The sequence below is a fragment of the Zootoca vivipara genome, chromosome 11 (assembly GCF_965207765.1).
Source record: "Zootoca vivipara chromosome 11, rZooViv2.hap1.1, whole genome shotgun sequence".
Taxonomy (NCBI): Eukaryota; Metazoa; Chordata; class Lepidosauria; order Squamata; family Lacertidae; genus Zootoca; species Zootoca vivipara.
In genome coordinates, this window is record NC_142594.1 from 21,240,939 (window position 1) to 21,259,694 (window position 18,756).

General features: G+C 43.8%; 1 protein-coding gene across 3 annotated transcripts in view; it reads right to left on the reverse strand.

Annotated features, from left to right (window-relative positions):
• Positions 1-18,756, reverse strand: part of WIPF3 (WAS/WASL interacting protein family member 3) — a 38,326-nt gene that overhangs the window by 5,672 nt on the left and 13,898 nt on the right. For 2 of the 3 annotated variants that reach the window (XM_035129277.3, XM_088654061.1), the window contains exons 3-4: positions 3,640-3,772; positions 1,291-1,422 (exon numbers count right to left, since the gene is read on the reverse strand). In XM_035129277.3, the coding sequence (XP_034985168.1) occupies positions 1,291-1,422; positions 3,640-3,772 (265 nt within the window). Of the gene's footprint in view, positions 1-1,290; positions 1,423-3,639; positions 3,773-10,828; positions 10,974-18,756 lie in introns of those variants that run through there. The other variant, XM_035129278.3, reaches the window with a different exon arrangement.

Here is an 18,756-nt window from a genome sequence, read left to right on the forward strand (position 1 = left end):
AGGGACAGATCTGGGTGTTTTTTGCCCTTTCCACCCAGCTTATTAAGCCTGCCATGTCCGATGCACATTCCCCCAATAAACTGGTTGCTTTAATTAGATTTCTCTCATCGGAACGAGAGCCTATGTATATAAAGATAAAGCTGGCCATGGTTCTCAGTGTCACATCGCTTTTTAGACTGCTGCAGTGTGTTGTTGGTGGGGCTGCCTTCTGAAGACTGGGAGCTGCAGTGAGCGGAAGAGGCAGCATTGGGGTTGTTAACTGGGCATATGGAACGTCTCAACACCAGAAAATGCTACACTTAACTGCTAGTCCATTTCCTAGGACCGGTTTTCACTCAATGGCTTGGGACCAGGGGAGCCTGCCCTGCCTCAGAGGCCTTGTTCCGTGTTTGCTGCCTTCTCCCTCCCCTCCATTGTCTGACGTGCGATGGCTGATGACCAGAGACGGGGCTTTTTCTGTGGTGGCACTCCATCTTTGAAATGTCCTTCCAAGAGAGGTTCTCCTGGTGGCCTCTTGGTGTTATTGTCAGCTCCAGCCAAAGGGCCTGAATATGAAAGGACAACACTCAGGGGCAGAGCTTCTAGTTTCCATACAACCCCGACATCTCCAGGGAGGGCTGGGAGGGACTGCTGCCTGAAACCCCCGAGAGATGCTTCCTGTCAGTAAAGCAAGAAAGAGCTAGATGGCCAATGGTTTGACTTGATATTATAAGGCAAGTACCTCCGGTTCCCCAGTTGCCTTGCACTTGCCCAACTCCTTTTGTTCTGTGTATCGTTTCTGCTTTTTATGCCAGATTGCCCCCCACAACATAACAGAATAGAATCGTAGAGTTGGAAGGGACCCTGAGGATCATCTAAGTTCAACTCCCGCAATGCAGGAATTTGCAGCTGTCCCTTGTGGGGATTGAACCTGCAGCTATCCAGTTTTTCCATACGGTTTTTTTGATGCATTTGTTTTTATGGGCCAATCCAAAAACTGCTCTTGCGAGCCATGGCTGAAGAGTGGTTAACAGTGGCTTTTAAATAAATAAAAATAATGTTTTGATGGGTTTCCTATCCTGGGCCAAAATAAGATTGTTGCTAGGGAAACTGAGTGTAAAGGGAGAGTCAAAGAAGCTTGCCCTACAATGTTTTACTGAAACAGATATTTAAGAGTTTTTTGTTTCTGAAGAATAAATTAGTGTCTCTTTCAAACATATCATAAGAAAAAAAACATCGTGTTCTGTTTACCCAGGCTCTAGTTGCTTCAAGAGGACGATGTATTTAAATAGAACAATGTTGTTTTTTTACCTGTCAGATCCCTTTGGCCTACTGGTCTCAGAACAGGAAAACCCTCTGCAAAGAGGTTCCCCAATGCCTGAGGGATTTCGCTCCTGCTGGTTCCTGAGCTTCCTCCATCTCTGCTGGCCCTCCTCCTAGAGGCTGTGATAAAACAATAAAATAAAAATTAAATATGGGTTATTCTATCAAGCTTTCCAAGTTACTGGCCCTTTTTAGTTTTGCCCCCCGGTGTCTTTCCCTGCAGCGTATAATAAATAAGAAAGCGACTTGACGCAACTGCCACATACACAATTCTCCATGTCCTGAAACACAGCGCCCTCTGGTGTGTGAATGAAGGCAGGGACCTCTTTCTTGCTAATCTATCCATCTTGACAGCAAGATTGACAGCAAGATTCCGAGACCTTACAGATCAAATATTTAATAAAGAGTGGAATATTTACAGAGGATATCTAAAAGAGCACTGTAATAATCCACATTCTTTGGCAGGCCTGGATTAACTTCTGCATGAAAAAGGAGAACTTTACAAAATTAACACGACTGAACAACCTGTGAGAGATATTAAATGCACAGTTGTAATGTAATTTAGGAACCACAATGGGGGGATTGGAAGTCATGTCGGATTTCGTGACGTGTGAATTCAATCTTCTTCTTTTTTGTAATGAGTGTTGATCTTGGATTGTCTTTTGTTGATCGTTGCATATTGTACTTGTTTTGTACTTGTTTTGTTTTTAAAACCAATAAAGCATTTAAAAAAAATAAAATAAAGGCAGGGATAAAAGAACTTTCTCACATAGCAGGATAAAACAATGTAGAATTCTTTACATTTAAAATTGGTGCTAACTGCTACTAACCCAGGACTCAACTACACAGCTGCAAATAAAATTTTTTAAAGCGTGTTTTAGCTGTAATAATGGCAATGGTGAGCCTTATGGAAAATTCAATGTATTTTTAAAAAACGCTTTTTTAAAAAAAGCATTTTCAGAACGGTTTTTATATGTTTGTAGATTCCACCCCAGTCCATGCTAGAAGAGCAATATTGTTTGGTTTCCTCAGGGGTAACTTCCATCCATTTTGTATCCACGGTTGTCCGCCTTATGAAGCACGTTTTTTCCAGTCACAAAATTTCACTTCTAACTTTGAGAAGATAAAATATCCTTACAGCAAATCATACCAAGGAAAGCTGTCTGCATCCCATTCTATAAATTAACCATGCACGTATTGCCTTTTACATATATTATCTGGAATGACCCAGGGTCATATGAAATCCCTGTGGGTATCTTATAGTTATCAGAGAAAATCATATATATTAATCAGCAACCCACAAATCTCTTACCCCCAGATCTCAGGCAATTCCCACTTAAACATGCAGAACCTCCGTAAGCTATTACTTGCCACACCTTTGTAGTTCTAGTTGCCAAAGACACCCCAAATTCCCTTATCAAATCTGTCAAATTATTTCCTGCCTAGATCAGGGGAAATTAAATTTGCTGGAATATCTGAATCCTGCCTTTTTACAGAGAAAATGGTAACTATTCACCGTTCTACTTTACTTGTGACATGGGCCAATGAACTGACAAGTTTTCACAAATGCTGTTAAAGGAAAAACCAAGGGCTGGGTGGGAATCTAACAAGAAAAAAGTAAAGGATGAACAGGGTCAAGTCTGCATTTAGAACACCCCTCTCCAGCAACATAATTAACTTTTCAAACTGGGGTTAGGGAATCTAAGAAAGAATCCACAACACATTTCCTCTCCTAGGCTGGTCAGGAAAAAAATATAGGCTGTCCACACCCTTTCTATGTATACAAAGAAGTTGTACATTAATACAAACCAAAAGACAGGAGGCTCATAATGGGAGGCTTGGTCCTTGCAGGGTGGGGTGTGGAACTGGACAGGCCATACCTCAAGAAATGTGGCCAATATAAGTAGCTTTCAGCTCAAGTAGAAGAGGCTTATCTACGTGGTACTTTTCCAGAGTTGCAAAACAAAAACAAAAAGCCCACAGGGACTTTCAGCCTGGAAAAAAACAGCTCTGTGACCATTGCTTTGGAGAAGTTCTGGAATTATTATTATTATTATTATTATTATTATTATTATTATTATTTATTTTTGTACCCTGCCCATCTGAGTCTCCCCAGCCACTCTGGGCAGCTTCCAATCGAGTATTAAAACAATACAGCATTAAATATTAAAAAACTTCCCTAAACAGGGCTGCCTTCAGATGTCTTTTAAAAATAGGATAGCTGCTTATTTCCTTGACATCTGATGGAAGGGACATCTGACCCACAGGGCGGGTGCCACTGCCGAGAAGACCCTGTGTCTGGTTCCCTGTAACCAGAAGCTGAAGCTGAAGACTCACTTTCAATCTGCGGTGCACTTCGGTCATTGGTCTGCGATACTTTTCTCAGCCGAGTCCCTCTCTGGATCTCGTGTAGCAAAGCACTCCGGCTTTTCGAGTCCTCCCTCCTCTGCTTGGGCGGTTCGGAGTTTGCCTGTCAAGGAGAGCAGACAGTGAGGCTCACAGAACAAAGAAGCACAAGGAAGAGAGGAGAGGCAGCTCAGGTTGGTCCATTAGGGCAAATGGGGTCACTGATGCCCATTTATAGGATAGATGGGAGGAACAACACAACAGTAGGTGGAGCCAGAACCTACGACAGGCGGAGCCGCCACCACCCCTGACTTGTAAGAAAAGAGGCAGTTTGGTGAATGCTGGCTGGGAGCAGGCTGAAATTGGTGGGGCAGTGCTCCCCCTTCACCCTAATGGACCAGCCTCGACTGGTCCTTCGCCAGCCTCCACCTGTCATTGGCTCTGCCTGTCATTGCTTCTGGCTGCGCCTCCTGCTGGTCTCCCTGCCTTCTGCCCCTCTAGTCCCAACAAGCATCAGTCGCCACACAGTGGAGGTGAGCAAAACCACCTGGTCATCGATCACCACCTGCTATGTTTATGCTAGCTATTCAATACACAACACGGTGCCCTCTAGATGTTATTAGCCGCCTTCCCCCAACAGCTCCAGCCAAGCATGGCTACTGATCAGGGCCAATCCGAGTCCAGCAATCTTCGGAGAGCACCGTGTTGGCTACCTCTGTGGTACGCAACAAACGTGTCCTGCAATGCCTGCTTTAGGAAACAGCTCTTTGTAATATACTTGCATCGCAGGGGTTTGAACTAGATAACTTTCAGGATCCCTTCCAACGCTACAATTCTATGAATCAATGAATTATTTTTTGGCTCTGTTTCTTCAGACACCCCCCCCCCCGGGACAATAATCACAAACCCACTGTGGTACTGGTACAATCCCACCACTAGATCCTGTTATTTACAGCTTACTGACACTCGCTGAACATGTCACTGTGTTTCTCACTGTTGCAAAGACCGCGGAAACCAGATCGGTGCAATTGGAAGCAAGTGAAACTGAAATCAATGGGATTTACTTTCACTTCACCTGCTTATGACCAGGGCAAAAGACAGGTGTGGTTTAGGAATGCTGACGTGTGGGGACTGCCAAACATATCTTATGCAAGTTGAATGCTGTTCTCTTGCTCTTTTCTACTCATCCTTTCTCTAACGGGCATGGGAAATTCTCTTGATGAAGTCACACAATATAGGACCACTTTTGATCAGCTTGTGCGGTTCCATATTCCGTTGACCATAAGTGAGCAAGTCTGGAGGAAGCGAGTCAACATTACCAAACTCTGCAACTCTTGGGCTATATACACATTAGCGGCTTAAAATACAGCAAGTTGGTTTCCCCTCCTGCTACATTTCAAGTTGCCTCTGTGTGCTGTTGCCCCCGCCCAGAGGGGAGGCCAGGATGTCTCCCCGCAATGTGCATTTCCTATTTGGTTTCCCTGCCCTGCCAAGCATCCTCCAGCTCCCGTTCGTGAAGCTGTCATCTGTGCACATGCTGTCATCGGCACATGCGCAATGGCTTTTCTCCAATGTACACACCTCAGCTTGACCGCAAAGTGAGTGAGACTTAGGTTTCCCTGGCATACTGAAGCTGGTCTGAGGGGGGCGGGGGACACCCAACAGCAACATTTCTTTAGAAACGACAGGATAGTTCTGCATCGTTGAGTGACACTATGTAAATAGATTCAAGAGCCAGTGGTGGGGAAGCACGGGAGTCAGTAAATGGAAATCTGTACACAACATTGACGGGGAGGTTTGCCTCTAGCCACAGCTGTCATGAGAGATCTCATTCTGCAGGAAAGGCAGCTACACTACCTGAAATAACCCCCAAGATCCATATGACAGCTAAGCTTAATCTTCTCTCTTCTTCTTCTTCCCATAGCCAGTCTTTATTATAGCATTCCTGACATTGTCAAATAAGCTCATCTAGAAATATCTACTCCCTTCTTTGGCAGAGCTAGAATGACCTGGGCATTCATTTGCAGTTGATAAAAGGGGCAAATGTAAGGAACCACCCATTATCTCCATGGTAATACTCTGCTAGGAAACAAAAGTGAAACACTTTTCCAGAGTGAAAGGAGCTGACATATGACACAGACAGATCTGTAAACAACATCTAAAAAATAATAATTTGAAAAATTGTGCTGTTGTGCTTGTGTCTTTCCTGTGAAATTTCAACAGGTTTTGTTGTTGTTGCCACTGTAGAAAAAGAATGCTGAACCTTTGGTTTGATCCAGCAGGTCCTTATCTGAATGTTTGATATGTTATCACTTTTTTATTCTGTTGGGAGCCGCCCAGAGTGGCTGGGGAAACCCAGCAGGATATTTATTATTATTTCATAGAATCATAGAATCATAGAGTTGGAAGAGACCACAAGGGCCATCCAGTCCAACCCCCTGCCAAGCAGGAAACACCATCAAAGCATTCCTGACAGATGGCTGTCAAGCCTCTGCTTAAAGACCTCCAAAGAAGGAGACTCCACCACACTCCTTGGCAGCAAATTCCACTGCCGAACAGCTCTTACTGTCAGGAAGTTCTTCCTAATGTTTAGGTGGAATTTTCTTTCTTGTAGTTTGAATCCGTTGCTCCGTGTCCGCTTCTCTGGAGCAGCAGAAAACAACCTTTCTCCCTCCTTTATATGACATCCTTTTATATATTTGAACATGGTTATCATATCACCCCTTAACCTTCTCTTCTCCAGGCTAAACATACCCAGCTCCCTAAGCCGTTCCTCATAAGGCATCGTTTCCAGGCCTTTGACCATTTTGGTTGCCCTCTTCTGGACACGTTCCAGCTTATCAGTATCCTTCTTGAACTGTGGTGCCCAGAACTGGACACAATACTCCAGGTGAGGTCTGACCAGAGCAGAATACAGTGGTACTATTACTTCCCTTGATCTAGATGCTATACTCCTATTGATGTAGCCCAGAATTGCATTGGCTTTTTTAGCTGCTGCATCACACTGCTGACTCATGTCAAGTTTGTGGTCAACAAAAACTCCTAGATCCTTTTCACATGTACTGCTCTCAAGCCAGGTGTCTCCCATCCTGTATTTGTGCCTTTCATTTTTTTTGCCCAAGTGTAGTACTTTACATTTCTCCTTGTTAAAATTCATCTTGTTTGCTTTGGCCCAGTTGTCTAATCTGTTAAGGTCATTCTGAAGTGTGATCCTGTCCTCTGGGGTGTTAGCCACCCCTCCCAATTTGGTGTCATCTGCAAACTTGCTCAGGATTCCCTCAAGCCCATCATCCAAGTCATTGATAAAGATGTTGAACAAGACTGGGCCCAAGACAGAACCCTGTGGCACCCCACTAGTCACTACTCTCCAGGATGAGGAGGAGCCATTGATGAGCACCCTTTGGGTTCGGTCAGTAAGCCAGCTACAAATCCACTGAATGGTAGCATTGTCTAGCCCACATTTTACCAGCTTCTTTACAAGAATATCATGGGGCACCTTGTCAAAGGCCTTGCTGAAATCAAGATAGGCTACATCCACAGCGTTCCCTTCATCTACCAGGCTTGTAATTCTGTCAAAAAATGAGATCAGATTAGTCTGACATGACTTATTTTTCAGGAACCCATGCTGACTTTTAGTGATCACAGAGTTTCTTTCTAGGTGCTCACAGACTGTTTGCTTAATGATCTGCTCTAGAATCTTTCCTGGTATTGATGTCAGGCTGACTGGGCGGTAATTGTTTGGGTCCTCTCTTTTCCCCTTTTTGAAAATAGGGACAACATTTGCCCTCCTCCAGTCTGCTGGAACTTCGCCTGTTCTCCAGGAATTTTCAAAGATTATTGCCAGTGGTTCAGAAATCACCTCTGCCAGTTCTTTTAATACTCTTGGATGTAGTTCATCTGGCCCTGGAGACTTGAATACATCTAAACTAGCCAAGTATTCTTGTACTACCTCCTTACTTATTCTGGGCTGTGTTTCCCCTGCTGAATCATCTGCTCCATATTCTTCAGGTCGGGCGTTTTTTTCTTTCTTGGAGAAGACTGAGGCAAAGAAGGCATTGAGGAGTTCTGCCCTTTCTCTGTCCCCTGTTTGCATTTCACCATCTTCTCCTCTGAGTGACCCCACTGTTTCCTTGTTTTTCCTTTTGCTACGGACATACCCATAAAAGCCCTTTTTGTTGCCTTTAACCTCTCTAGCGAGCCTGAGTTCATTCTGTGCTTTAGCTTTTCTGACTTTGTCTCTACACGTGCTGGCTATATGTTTGAATTCCTCTCTGGAGATTTCCCCCCTTTTCCATTTTTTGTACATATCCCTTTTAAATCTTAACTCAGTCAAAAGTTCTTTAGATAGCCAGCCTGGCTTCTTTAGGCACCTTCCATGTTTCCGTCTCATTGGTATTGCCTGAAGTTGTGCTTTTAATATCTCCCTTTTAACAAACTCCCAACCATCATGAACTCCCTTCCCTTTTAGTATTACTGTCCATGGGATTTCACCCAGCGTTCCCCTAAGTTTTCTGAAGTTGGCTTTCTTAAAGTCTAGAATTTGGACCTTAGTATGCTTGGTTGCTCCTTTCCGCTGGATAATAAACTCCAGAAGAGCATGGTCACTCCCACCTAATGATCCTGCCACTTCTACCCCACTAACCAAGTCATCACTATTGGTTAGGACCAGATCTAAAATGGCTGATCCTCTTGTTGCTTCTCCCACTTTCTGGACAATGAAGTTGTCTGCAAGGCCAGTGAGGAATCTGTTCGACCTTATGCTCTTGGCTGAGTTTGACATCCAACAAATATCAGGATAGTTGAAATCCCCCATTACTACTATCTCACTTCCTTTGGAATGCTTGGCCATCTGTTCCAGGAAGGCATCATCTGTGTCCTCAGTTTGGCTTGGGGATCTATAGTAAACTCCCACAATGAGATCACTGTTGTTTTTCTCTCCCTTAATTTTGACCCAGATACTCTCAATTTGGCTTTGAAGTTTTAAATCCTGGATCTCTTCACAGGTATACATATCCCTAACATATAAAGCTACTCCTCCTCCTTTCCTGTTTGGTCTATTTCTCTTAAATAGATTGTATCCCTCTATTACTACATTCCAGTCATGAGACTCATCCCACCAGGTTTCAGTGATGCCTATTATGTCATATTTAGTTTGCTGTACCAAGAGCTCAAGTTCATCTTGTTTATTTCCCATGCTCTGTGCATTAGTATACAGACATTGAAGACCGTTGATCATTCCCCCATGTCTCTTATTTAAGGATATTTTCGTCCCACCACTAGGTCTGCATGCTGCTTGCTCCATTTGGTCCTTGACATTCGGATGATCATCTTCAGCATTTGATAGACTCCTACCTTCAGGACCACTGTCTCCCTTCCCCACATAAGTCAGTTTAAAGCCCTCCTGATGAGGTTTTTGAGTTTCGTGGCAAAAACATTCCTCCCAACTTTTGTGAGGTGCAGTCCATCACTTGCCAGAAGTCCATCTTCAAGAAACTGCAGACCGTGATCTAGGAATCCAAACCGTTCCTGTTTGCACCATTTGCGAAGCCAGTTGTTCACTTCCCCTATTTTCCCTCTCTCCCTGGGCCATGTCGTTCAACTGGGAGGACAGAAGAGATGACAATTTGTGCATCTAATTGCTTCAACTTCCTGCCCAGAGCCTCATAATCATTTTTGATCTTCTGTGAGCTATGGCTTGCAGTGTCATTGGTTCCCACATGCACCAAAAGGAAGGGGTATTTGTCGGTGGGTTTTATGATTTATTATTATTATTATTATCATCATCATCATCATTATTGGGTAGGACATCAAGGTGTGACATCCAGGCAAAACTAAGCTGCAGCAGTGGCCAACCAGATGCCCATAAATTCCCCCCCCCGGGGGGGGGAACCCTTTCTGCACACCAAAAATAATTTTATACACCTTTATCATCATATCCCTGCTTTACTCTCCTAAAGCTCTGGATGTTGTCACCTGCCCTCATAGCAGCCACTGAACCTCTAGGTTGCCCTTTTCTGAATATTTTTTTCAGCTCCGTAAAATACTTGTTGAGTTGTGGTATGTGTGTGTATGGTGTGGCGATGACAAATGGAATAAAGACAAGAGAGAACTTTTAAAATACAGTGGTACCTTGGTTCTCAAACTTAAGCCATTCCAGAAGTCTGTTCCAAAACCAAAGCGTTCCAAAACCAAGGCACGCTTTCCCATAGACAGCAATGCAAAATTAATCCATTCCAGACTTTTAAAAAAACCCTAAAACAGCAATTTAACATGAAGTTTACTATCTAGTGAGACCATTGATCCATAAAATGAAAGCAATAAACAATGTACTGCAGTCACACAATCAATCAATCAGTCAGTAGCTGAACTGGGTTCCACACAGTCACAAAAACAAAACAGAAAGAGCTGCAAAAACAAAAATGCAAAATAGCAAAAACAGACAGACCTCAGCGTAACACTGAAAACGGAAGTGTGACACTGAAAACAGAGCACATTCAGCTTCTGAAAAAAGTTCGCAAACCGGCACACTTACTTCCAGGTTTGCAGTGTTCGGGTTCCAAGTTGTTTGAGTACCAAGGCGTTTGAGAACCAAGGTACCACCGTACAGAGAATAAACAATTGTAAAAGCAGCAGCAGAGCACTAGCATTTCGCTCACATTAGAATGTGTTTGATGCCACTAAGTAAACACCCAAAATGCTCAAAGGACAGGCTATTATTTGTCTGAAAGAGATACCCAATACAGCACAAGCAGCACAAACGTCTTCCTAATGATAAACTAAGAACTGGCAGTCTATGTATTAGCATTTTAAATGGCAAATTCCTCATTTTCCTTTTCTTCTAAATGTGCATAAGCTCCTCTAGATGGCACACTTGGGTACTGTCGTGTTAGAAACATTCCTGGGGGGGTGATGTAAAATCCCTTTAATAGCTTGTATTCTTTAAGGCTACATTTGTTGCAAAAATAAATAAATGCTTGGATGAATATATTGCTTTATAAATTAGCTTCCATAACTCAATCCTCAAGTGCCTTCAGAAATTTCACACAGAGAGACAATGTTATTTACCATCGCGACCCAAAACCTGAATGAGTCATATATTTAGCAAATGCTACAGCACACACAACAGTGGAATTTACAACCAATTTTACCTATCTCCTCCGGAAGAACAAGCAATACGTACTGTGAAAAACTGAAGAAACATCGCTGGAGCAAAGTAACTTCTTGCTTCTTTCACTGTTTGCCAGTGAAAGTATTTATCTCAGCAACTGCCACAAACGGTTTTGCCGTAGCTCTGCTGCTTGGGTGAGAGAGCAGGACCTCGTAGATTTAAATTTAGAACTAACAGCTGTGGTTTTGTTCCTGGGTTCATATATCTACAGGTTGTGTCATCTCTACATGCTAAATACTAGCTATTTCCCCTCCCTTTCCAAAATAAGTAGATAATTTTGGTGGTGGTGGTGGGCAGGGAGGGGGCTGGACAGAGTAGTAAACCCTGAACATACACAGTACTTATACTGTATTCAAGAATGCATTTTGTATTTTGGTGAATTAGGGGAGAAATGAGTCACTTTGGGGCATTCAAGCTTTCTTTCCTGCTACTTCGGATGCCAATAAACACTTGACCATTGTGGAAATGGCTAGGAATGCCCAGGAACGGCGAAAGCTTACAACATTTGGGTTGGCCTAATAGTGGTATTGCCCTAATATGGATTTTGATTTGCCCAACACAACAATCTTTACCTTTTGTAGGGATAGCAAAGCAATACAGTCGTACCTTGGAAGTCGAATGGAATCCATTCCAGAAGTCCATTCGACTTCCAAAACCAAAACACGGCTTCTGATTGGCTGCAGGAAGCTCCTGCAGCCAATCAGAAGCTGTGGAAGCCCCATCGGATGTTCAGCTTCCAAAAATAGTTCACAAACCAGAACACTCACTTCTGGGTTTGCAGTGTTCTTGACCCAAAATGTTCAAGAACTAAGCTGTTCGAAAACCAAGGTATACTGTATATTGTCCTGAGTTCAGGGTGGAATAGGCTGTTTGCTGGGACGTGGGTGGCGCTGTGGGTTAAACCACAGAGCCTAGGGCTTGCCAATCAGAAGCTCAGCGGTTCGAATCCCCGCGACGGTAACAGTAATCCAAGACTGTCCCTGGAAAATAGGACACTTGGAGAGTCTGCTAGCATCCTGGTGTGGTCAAGGGTCATTAAAGTAACAAAGGAAATGGATCTGTGCCAGATAAAAAATGGGTGGGGCCCTCTCCACTGACTGCTAGTTAGAAAAACAAAGGTCAGAGTGGAGAGTTGGAGTTGCGTGTGCTAGAAGCTGGAAGCGAGGCAGCAGCCTGGGAAGGCGTGGGATCAGAGCCATACTTGATTTCTGCTGGAATCTAAGGCTGTGGCTATGGGAGAAGCAAGACTCTCTTGGGGTGTTAATGCTACGAGCCTGTCCATTGTAGGCTCAGGTTGTATATATGTGCAAATAAACCATATATCATGGAAGACACCACAGTCTCCTCTGTGCCTCATTCCAAAGAAAATACAAACCCCGGGAAAGCTCCTGGAATCTCATGCCACTTGGAGATTGGGGTGCAGTGCCACAATACATTGGGTTGTGCCCAATCATACTCAAAGTAAACCCACTGAAATTGATGGACATGGCCAATTTATGTCCATTAATTTCAGTAGGTCTACTCTGAGTATGGCCAATATTGGATACATCCCCTTTTTGCTTTTTTAAAAAAATTAAAATTAGATTAGCCCTTTGAAACAACTCTGGCAATGAATGAAAAATTGATTTTCTTCCAAAGCTGCAGAATTTGCAAGCAGAGACACAGTGAGAAAGGTGTCAGTCTTGTTCAGCCTTTTATGTTATTATTAGAAAAGCAAAGGGCACACCATTAGAAAGGAAAACATTTGGGGCTTTTGCCAAGGCTCTGAAGATGACAAAAACTGGAAGGCAGTGTGTTTTACTGAATCCCTCAAATTGCTCCCTCAAATTGACCCCGGCTTATTAAATTAGAACAGGGGTCCCCAAACTACGGCCCCCGGGCCGGATGTGGCCCAATCGGCCTTCCAATCCGGCCCGCGACGACCCCCGCCGCCCGCTGCCGCCGCCCGCTCTCACGGCGCGCGGCGCAGCGGCGATCTGAAAAATCGGCAAAAAATCGCCGAAAATCCTTTGTGCGCATGCGTACGGGCCTCTCCCGACCCGGAAGAGGTCATTTCTGGTGCACTTCCGGGTCGGGGGAGGCCCATACGCATGCGCACAAGCGATTTTCGCCGATTTTTTTTCCGCCCGTGTGCGTGTGCGCATGCGCACGGGCGCGCACTCCCCCGCCCTCCGGCCCGCTGCGCGCGCACTCCCCTGCAGTCCGGCCCACCGCGCGGTCGGCGCGGCGGGCACCGGCCCGCCGCTCGGTAAGTCTGGGGACCCCTGAATTAGAACATGTTCACTTGGCTCTACGCTTACCTTGTCACACTAGGAGAATTTCTACTCTTTCACGTATAAGAAATGTCAGGTTAGATAAGGAGTGTTGCACCTCCCTTTCCTTTCCTTTCCTTTTTAAAATGAGATGGACTGAGTCATATATTTAATAGGCTGACTGCTCAGCAGAGAGGGTTATTCTATTCTTTACCACACAGTATCTTTGCTTCCAAAAGTGTGTGTGTGTGTGTGTGTGTGTGTGTGTGTGTGTGTGTGTTTTAAAAAAAATAGAAGGTTCAAGTGGGAAGCTATGAAAAACTTACATAAATGTTTGGGCAGAGGGGGAGTAAGGCCATTGTTGGATTGCTGGGGGAATGCTTCGCGTATGTTTGCATTTATTTGCTTTGATAACATGCTAATTGGCTTGGTTTGATGTTTCCCTTGGGGTGCTGGGCTCTGAGCCCAGAAAAGGGAGCTATCTGTAAGAACTGGGTATTGGCCACCTATGTCCTCTTCTGGGCAGGTGAAGTGATGGGAAGTCCTAGACAAAATGACATATGATGCTTTGTGCACAGAGAACACCTGTACATCTGCTTGGGTGCAGACAAGCCGCCTCCTTGCTGCTGTGCCCATCCTGCTTTTGCAAAGGCTAGGAAAACTGGTGGGATGCTTTGCCACAAGTCTATGCCTTCTTGAATAAAGCACTAGAACGGGCCATTCTCTCTCTCTCTCTCTTTTGAAATGCAACATTTAACATTTAATTAGAAATGCAAACAGTGCCCTCATTCATGACCACCTCCTTCGTTGTTGTTGTTTTTAGTATTTATTCCAGATTTATACAACTATCACATTTCAATAAAAAGAGAAAAACAAAATCCCTCTATCCAATCTAAATCAAAATTTCTAATACATTTTCCAACCTTAATTTCTCTCTCTTTAATCTAATCTAATATCAGCACAATTAAAAAGTTAATATCAATAAATTTATACATTCCCACTTTATACATTCCCCCTTTCCCATCCCCAACTCCCCCTCACCCATGTGTGATCTCAGTCTTTTAATTTCTCTCCTTTAGTTGTGTGTTGATTTTTATTAACTTATCATCCAGTTCATTCTATTATTCTTTCTCATTTTCCCCTGTACAATTTATACCTCAACTACCAATATATCAATTCCAGAGCATTGTGTCTTCATGTACACCTTAATTCCTTCCCATTCTTTAATTATTTCCTGGTTTGAGCGGCCTCTGATATTTGCTGTTATTTTCGCCATTTCCAGGAACTCGCAAAGTTTATTTCTCCATTCTGAAAAGGATGGTATTTTCTCCCCCTTCCAAGTTTTAGCAATTAGCAATATTCCTAAATGCAACGGATGCGGCCAGAGAATGGGCCATTCTCATGTTGTTGGCATCCTCCTTTGGTATCCCTGCACACAAGCCCTCCTGCGGGCCAGTGGATCAGAACAGCCACCCAACACATTCTAACTCCATTTGAGTGTTCATGCTCTTCTATTCATCAATGGGTATGGGAACGCACAAAAAAAACACCCCTGGTTTTCAAGCAAAGAATGTGACAGGCAGGGCGATATCTGGTTTTCAACATTGCGATATACCGATACCAGCTAAACATCAGAAAATATCACAATATATCACAATGTCTGGATTAAGGAGGGAACTATGTAAAAGCGAACAGTAGGGCTGGGCAATATCTGGTTTTCAACTTCATAAAATATCACCAGCTTTTAACATCAACTTCGTTGAACTGGTCATGTTGTGCGGATGCCCGATTATCATCTTCCAAAGCAACTACTCTATTCTGAACTTTAAAATGGTAAGCGTAATGTTGGTGGTCAACAAATGAGGTTCAAAGACTCTCTCAAGGCAAATCTTTAAAAATGTAGTATAAACACTGATAACTGGGATACACTGGCCTGCAAGCGCTCCAATTGGAGAACAGCCTTTACCAAAGGTGTCGTGGGTTTTGAAGATGCTCAAACTCAGGATGAAAGGGAGAAACGCGCTAAGAGGAAGGCACACTTGGCAAACCCTCACGGTGATCAACTCCCGCCTGGAAACCTATGTCCCCATGTTGGAAGGACGTGTGGATCCAGAATTGGCTTCCACAGTCATTTACGGACAAACCGCTAAGACCGTGTTCATGGAAGACAATCTTACTCGGCTACAAGTGATCGCCAAAGAAGAAGGAGGAGGATATCACCAGCTAAACATTGCAATCTACTAATATATCACAATGTCTGAAATAAGGATGGAGCTATGTAGAGGCATTGGCTGGCTTCACACATTGTGATTTTTTGCATAGCACAAACACATGCAACATGATTCACGATGTATTGCCAGGTCAAAAATTATGAAACTGATATAATATGGACCGGTTTTTGGATAAGATATCAATATATCACCCAACCCTAGCAGCTGCCCGTAATGATGAAGCCTTCATCCATTCAACAGTATGGATAGACACTTCTGTGTGACCAAGAACTATGCACAATTAAGATTCCAGGTTCCAAGGAGGATTTTGTGGGTACAGATGGCTGTGCAAAGGCTCCCTTGTTTCCAAGGAAAACTTTTTTAAAAAATTGCTTGCCATTTCACTTGGCAGGGCTCAGCTCTTGCCCAAATGGACCAGTTGAATCTTACTTCAGCATTGGAGACGGGGCAGCCTCTTCCACGGACAGCAGGTTAGCACAGGGCAGTGCCACCTTGGGTGGCTGCCTCATTTTGATGGCCTTGTCCATCCGAAATCTTTCCCTTTGAAAGCAGGAATTGCATGGGAGAGCTCTCCTACAATTTAAAACTCTGGGCTCAACTACAGGAAGTTGAAAACACTTGCTGTCAGGGAGGTCTCAGACCGAGATTCTTAGAAGTCATGTTCTTGTACCTTCCCTCCTGAACACGGCAGCTGGGATGGCTCAGTTGGTAAAGAGCTTGAGACTCTTAATCTCATGGGTTCGAGCCCCACGTTGGGCAAAAGATTCCTGCATTGCAGGATGACACACACACACACACACACACACACACACACACACACACACACACCAGCCCCTTCCAACTCTACAATTCTATCTTTACACTGCAAGCCCAACACATTGAGCCCAGTGCTCTGAGTGCGCTATCTAGGCTTGCAATACCCACCAATCCCTTGAATCAGATATCACCCCTCAGTCTGCATGAGCAACTTGCTCCTTATGTGAGGAATCTCCCTAAGGACCTGCTACCTAGCTTTGGTTGCTGTTTTGGATTTGGACCGCTAACTGCTTTCAATTATGTACTCCGTCTGGCCCACTTTAACGTCTGGCTTGTTACTTAAGTTTTCAGACCACACCTGCCTCTGGCAGATTTCACCCCCAGAACCCCACTGGTTAGAGAAGTGGGGGGGGACTGGGACCTGTAGCTTCCAGATGTTGATAGACTCCAGCTCCCAAAGACCTCAGCCAGCATGGTCTGTGGTCAGGATAATGGGCATTGTAGTCCAACGAGCTCCACCCCTGGCCTAGAGCCTAACTTTTACCTAGACCTCGGGTCTAGAGCCAGGCTTTGGCAATTATGTTCAGGGTAGGTAGGGGAGATGGCTAACTGCCCAGGTCAGCCACGCAGGTGTCGTCTAAAAGAGGCAAGATGTTGTTGTTTTTAACTTTGACTGTTTTAATTACGGATTGTATTTTTTTGTGCTGCTGTAAATTGCCCTGGTGTCTTTTGTCAAAGGACAGGCTACTAATTAATTTGCTTTAATTAATTAACTAACAGTAAATAATGAAGTAAAGGGACCCCTGACCATTAGGTCCAGTCGTGACAGACTCTGGGGTTGCGACGCTCATCCTGCATTATTGGCCGAGGGAGCCGGCATACAGCTTCCAGGTCATGTGGCCAGCATGGCGAACTAGAGCAGCGCACAGAAACACCGTTTACCTTCCTGCCGGATCAGTACCTATTTATCTACTTGCACTTTGACGTGCTTTCGAACTGCTAGGTTGGCAGGAGCTGGGACCGAGCAACGGGAGCTCACCCTGTTGCGTGGATTCGAACCCCCGACCTTCTGATCGGCAAGCCCTAGGCTCTGTGGTTTAACCCACAGTGCCACCCGCATCCTTAAATAATGAAGTAAAGGAGTGCAAAGGGCAACAGACATTTTGTGAGCTTGTATCAGTCTGCCGACAAAATAAAGAGAGCCAGCATAGTGGTTAAGAGCGGTAGACTCGTAATCTACTGAACTGGATTCAGTTCTCCGCTCCTCCACATGCAGCTGCTGGGTGACCTTGGGCAAGTCAAACTTCTCTGAAGTCTCTCAGCCTCACTCACCTCACAGAGTGTTTGTTGTGGGGGAGGAAAGGAAAGGAGAATGTTAGCCACTTTGAGACTCCTTAAAAAGGGAGTGAAAGGCGGGGTATCAAGTCCAAACTCTTCTTCTTCTAAATTGAGATTGCTAGAGATTTCTTTGCTTTTTCCACCCAGGATTTTGCAGCACACTGCTGACTCAGAAGTAAGCCCTGTAGAATTCCACGAGGTTTACTCCCAAGCACGTGGAGATAGGGATAAAGGTGGTAATATTATTTTTCTTCATAAAAGGTTTCAGCACTAACAGCAATGTGAATGGGTTGTGATTCGAGAAAAGCATTAATTATTTTGGCTTTGTCAAAGAAGCATCTTCTACTGTTTGAAGCAGTGCAGTCGTAGGAAGTTCATAAATAAATATCTCCCCACTTATTTAAATCGTTGCCACCATCTGCCTGCAAGGATGCCTTCAATAAGATTGTTTCTCATTGCAATAGTATCAGACAGAATAACAGAACACCTTCTTCCCCTAGGAGCTTGCAGTAATTTTCCAGACAGCTTAGTGTATTGAAATTCAATGTTACCCCCCCTCCCAGTGAAAAATAAAGTGTTAAAGGATTTTTAAAAAACCTCACACAGCATTTTATGTAATATCCTTCATGATACCAAATACAAATACACTCTTTTATTCTCACTCCTACTTCAGATGCCAGACTCCCTGTTAAATTCCCACAACCCTAGTTAAGCACAGAGAGGTGTTTTTTTATTTAAAGGTGACAACAATTAAGCAAGAATAGTCCTATTGAATTCACTAAGGTGATTTAATATATGTTGGATTTAATAAAATCTAGTGAAGTATCCTAAGAGAAGCAATAATCGCTTAGTAAAAAAGCAGAATAAATTTGGCTGCTTAAAAAAAAAGCCCAGAATGTTCTGCTTTGAAAAGCTGTATTCTGTGAACAGAGTCGTATGTGCAAATTATTCAAGTGGGCTTCTATTCAAATTCAAATTCTGCTAATCACAGAAAGCAGGAAGGCACCTATCTCCTAATCCCCAGTTAAAGAAAATGGGACTCAGTTTTTATGATTATGTCATACAATTTAAAAAGTGCTAGATGATTTATCATATGAGCCTCAGTCCATTAATCCCTCAGTCAATAGTCTGAGCCTATAAATGTTTGTTTATAAACAAGTCCTGCTGTATCCAAATACTCCCTAGGAAGTGTGCGTATGTGATGCCTGTATTCACAATTTGCTGTATTTGTATCCTTTGTATTATTAAAAGGCCTAACGTGAGTCTCTAACCGGAAATGGTAGAAATAGCTTTGTCCAAAAAGAATATTCAGGTAAACCTTTTTTTGTTTTTTTAACAAAGAGCACCCACAATACTGAACAAA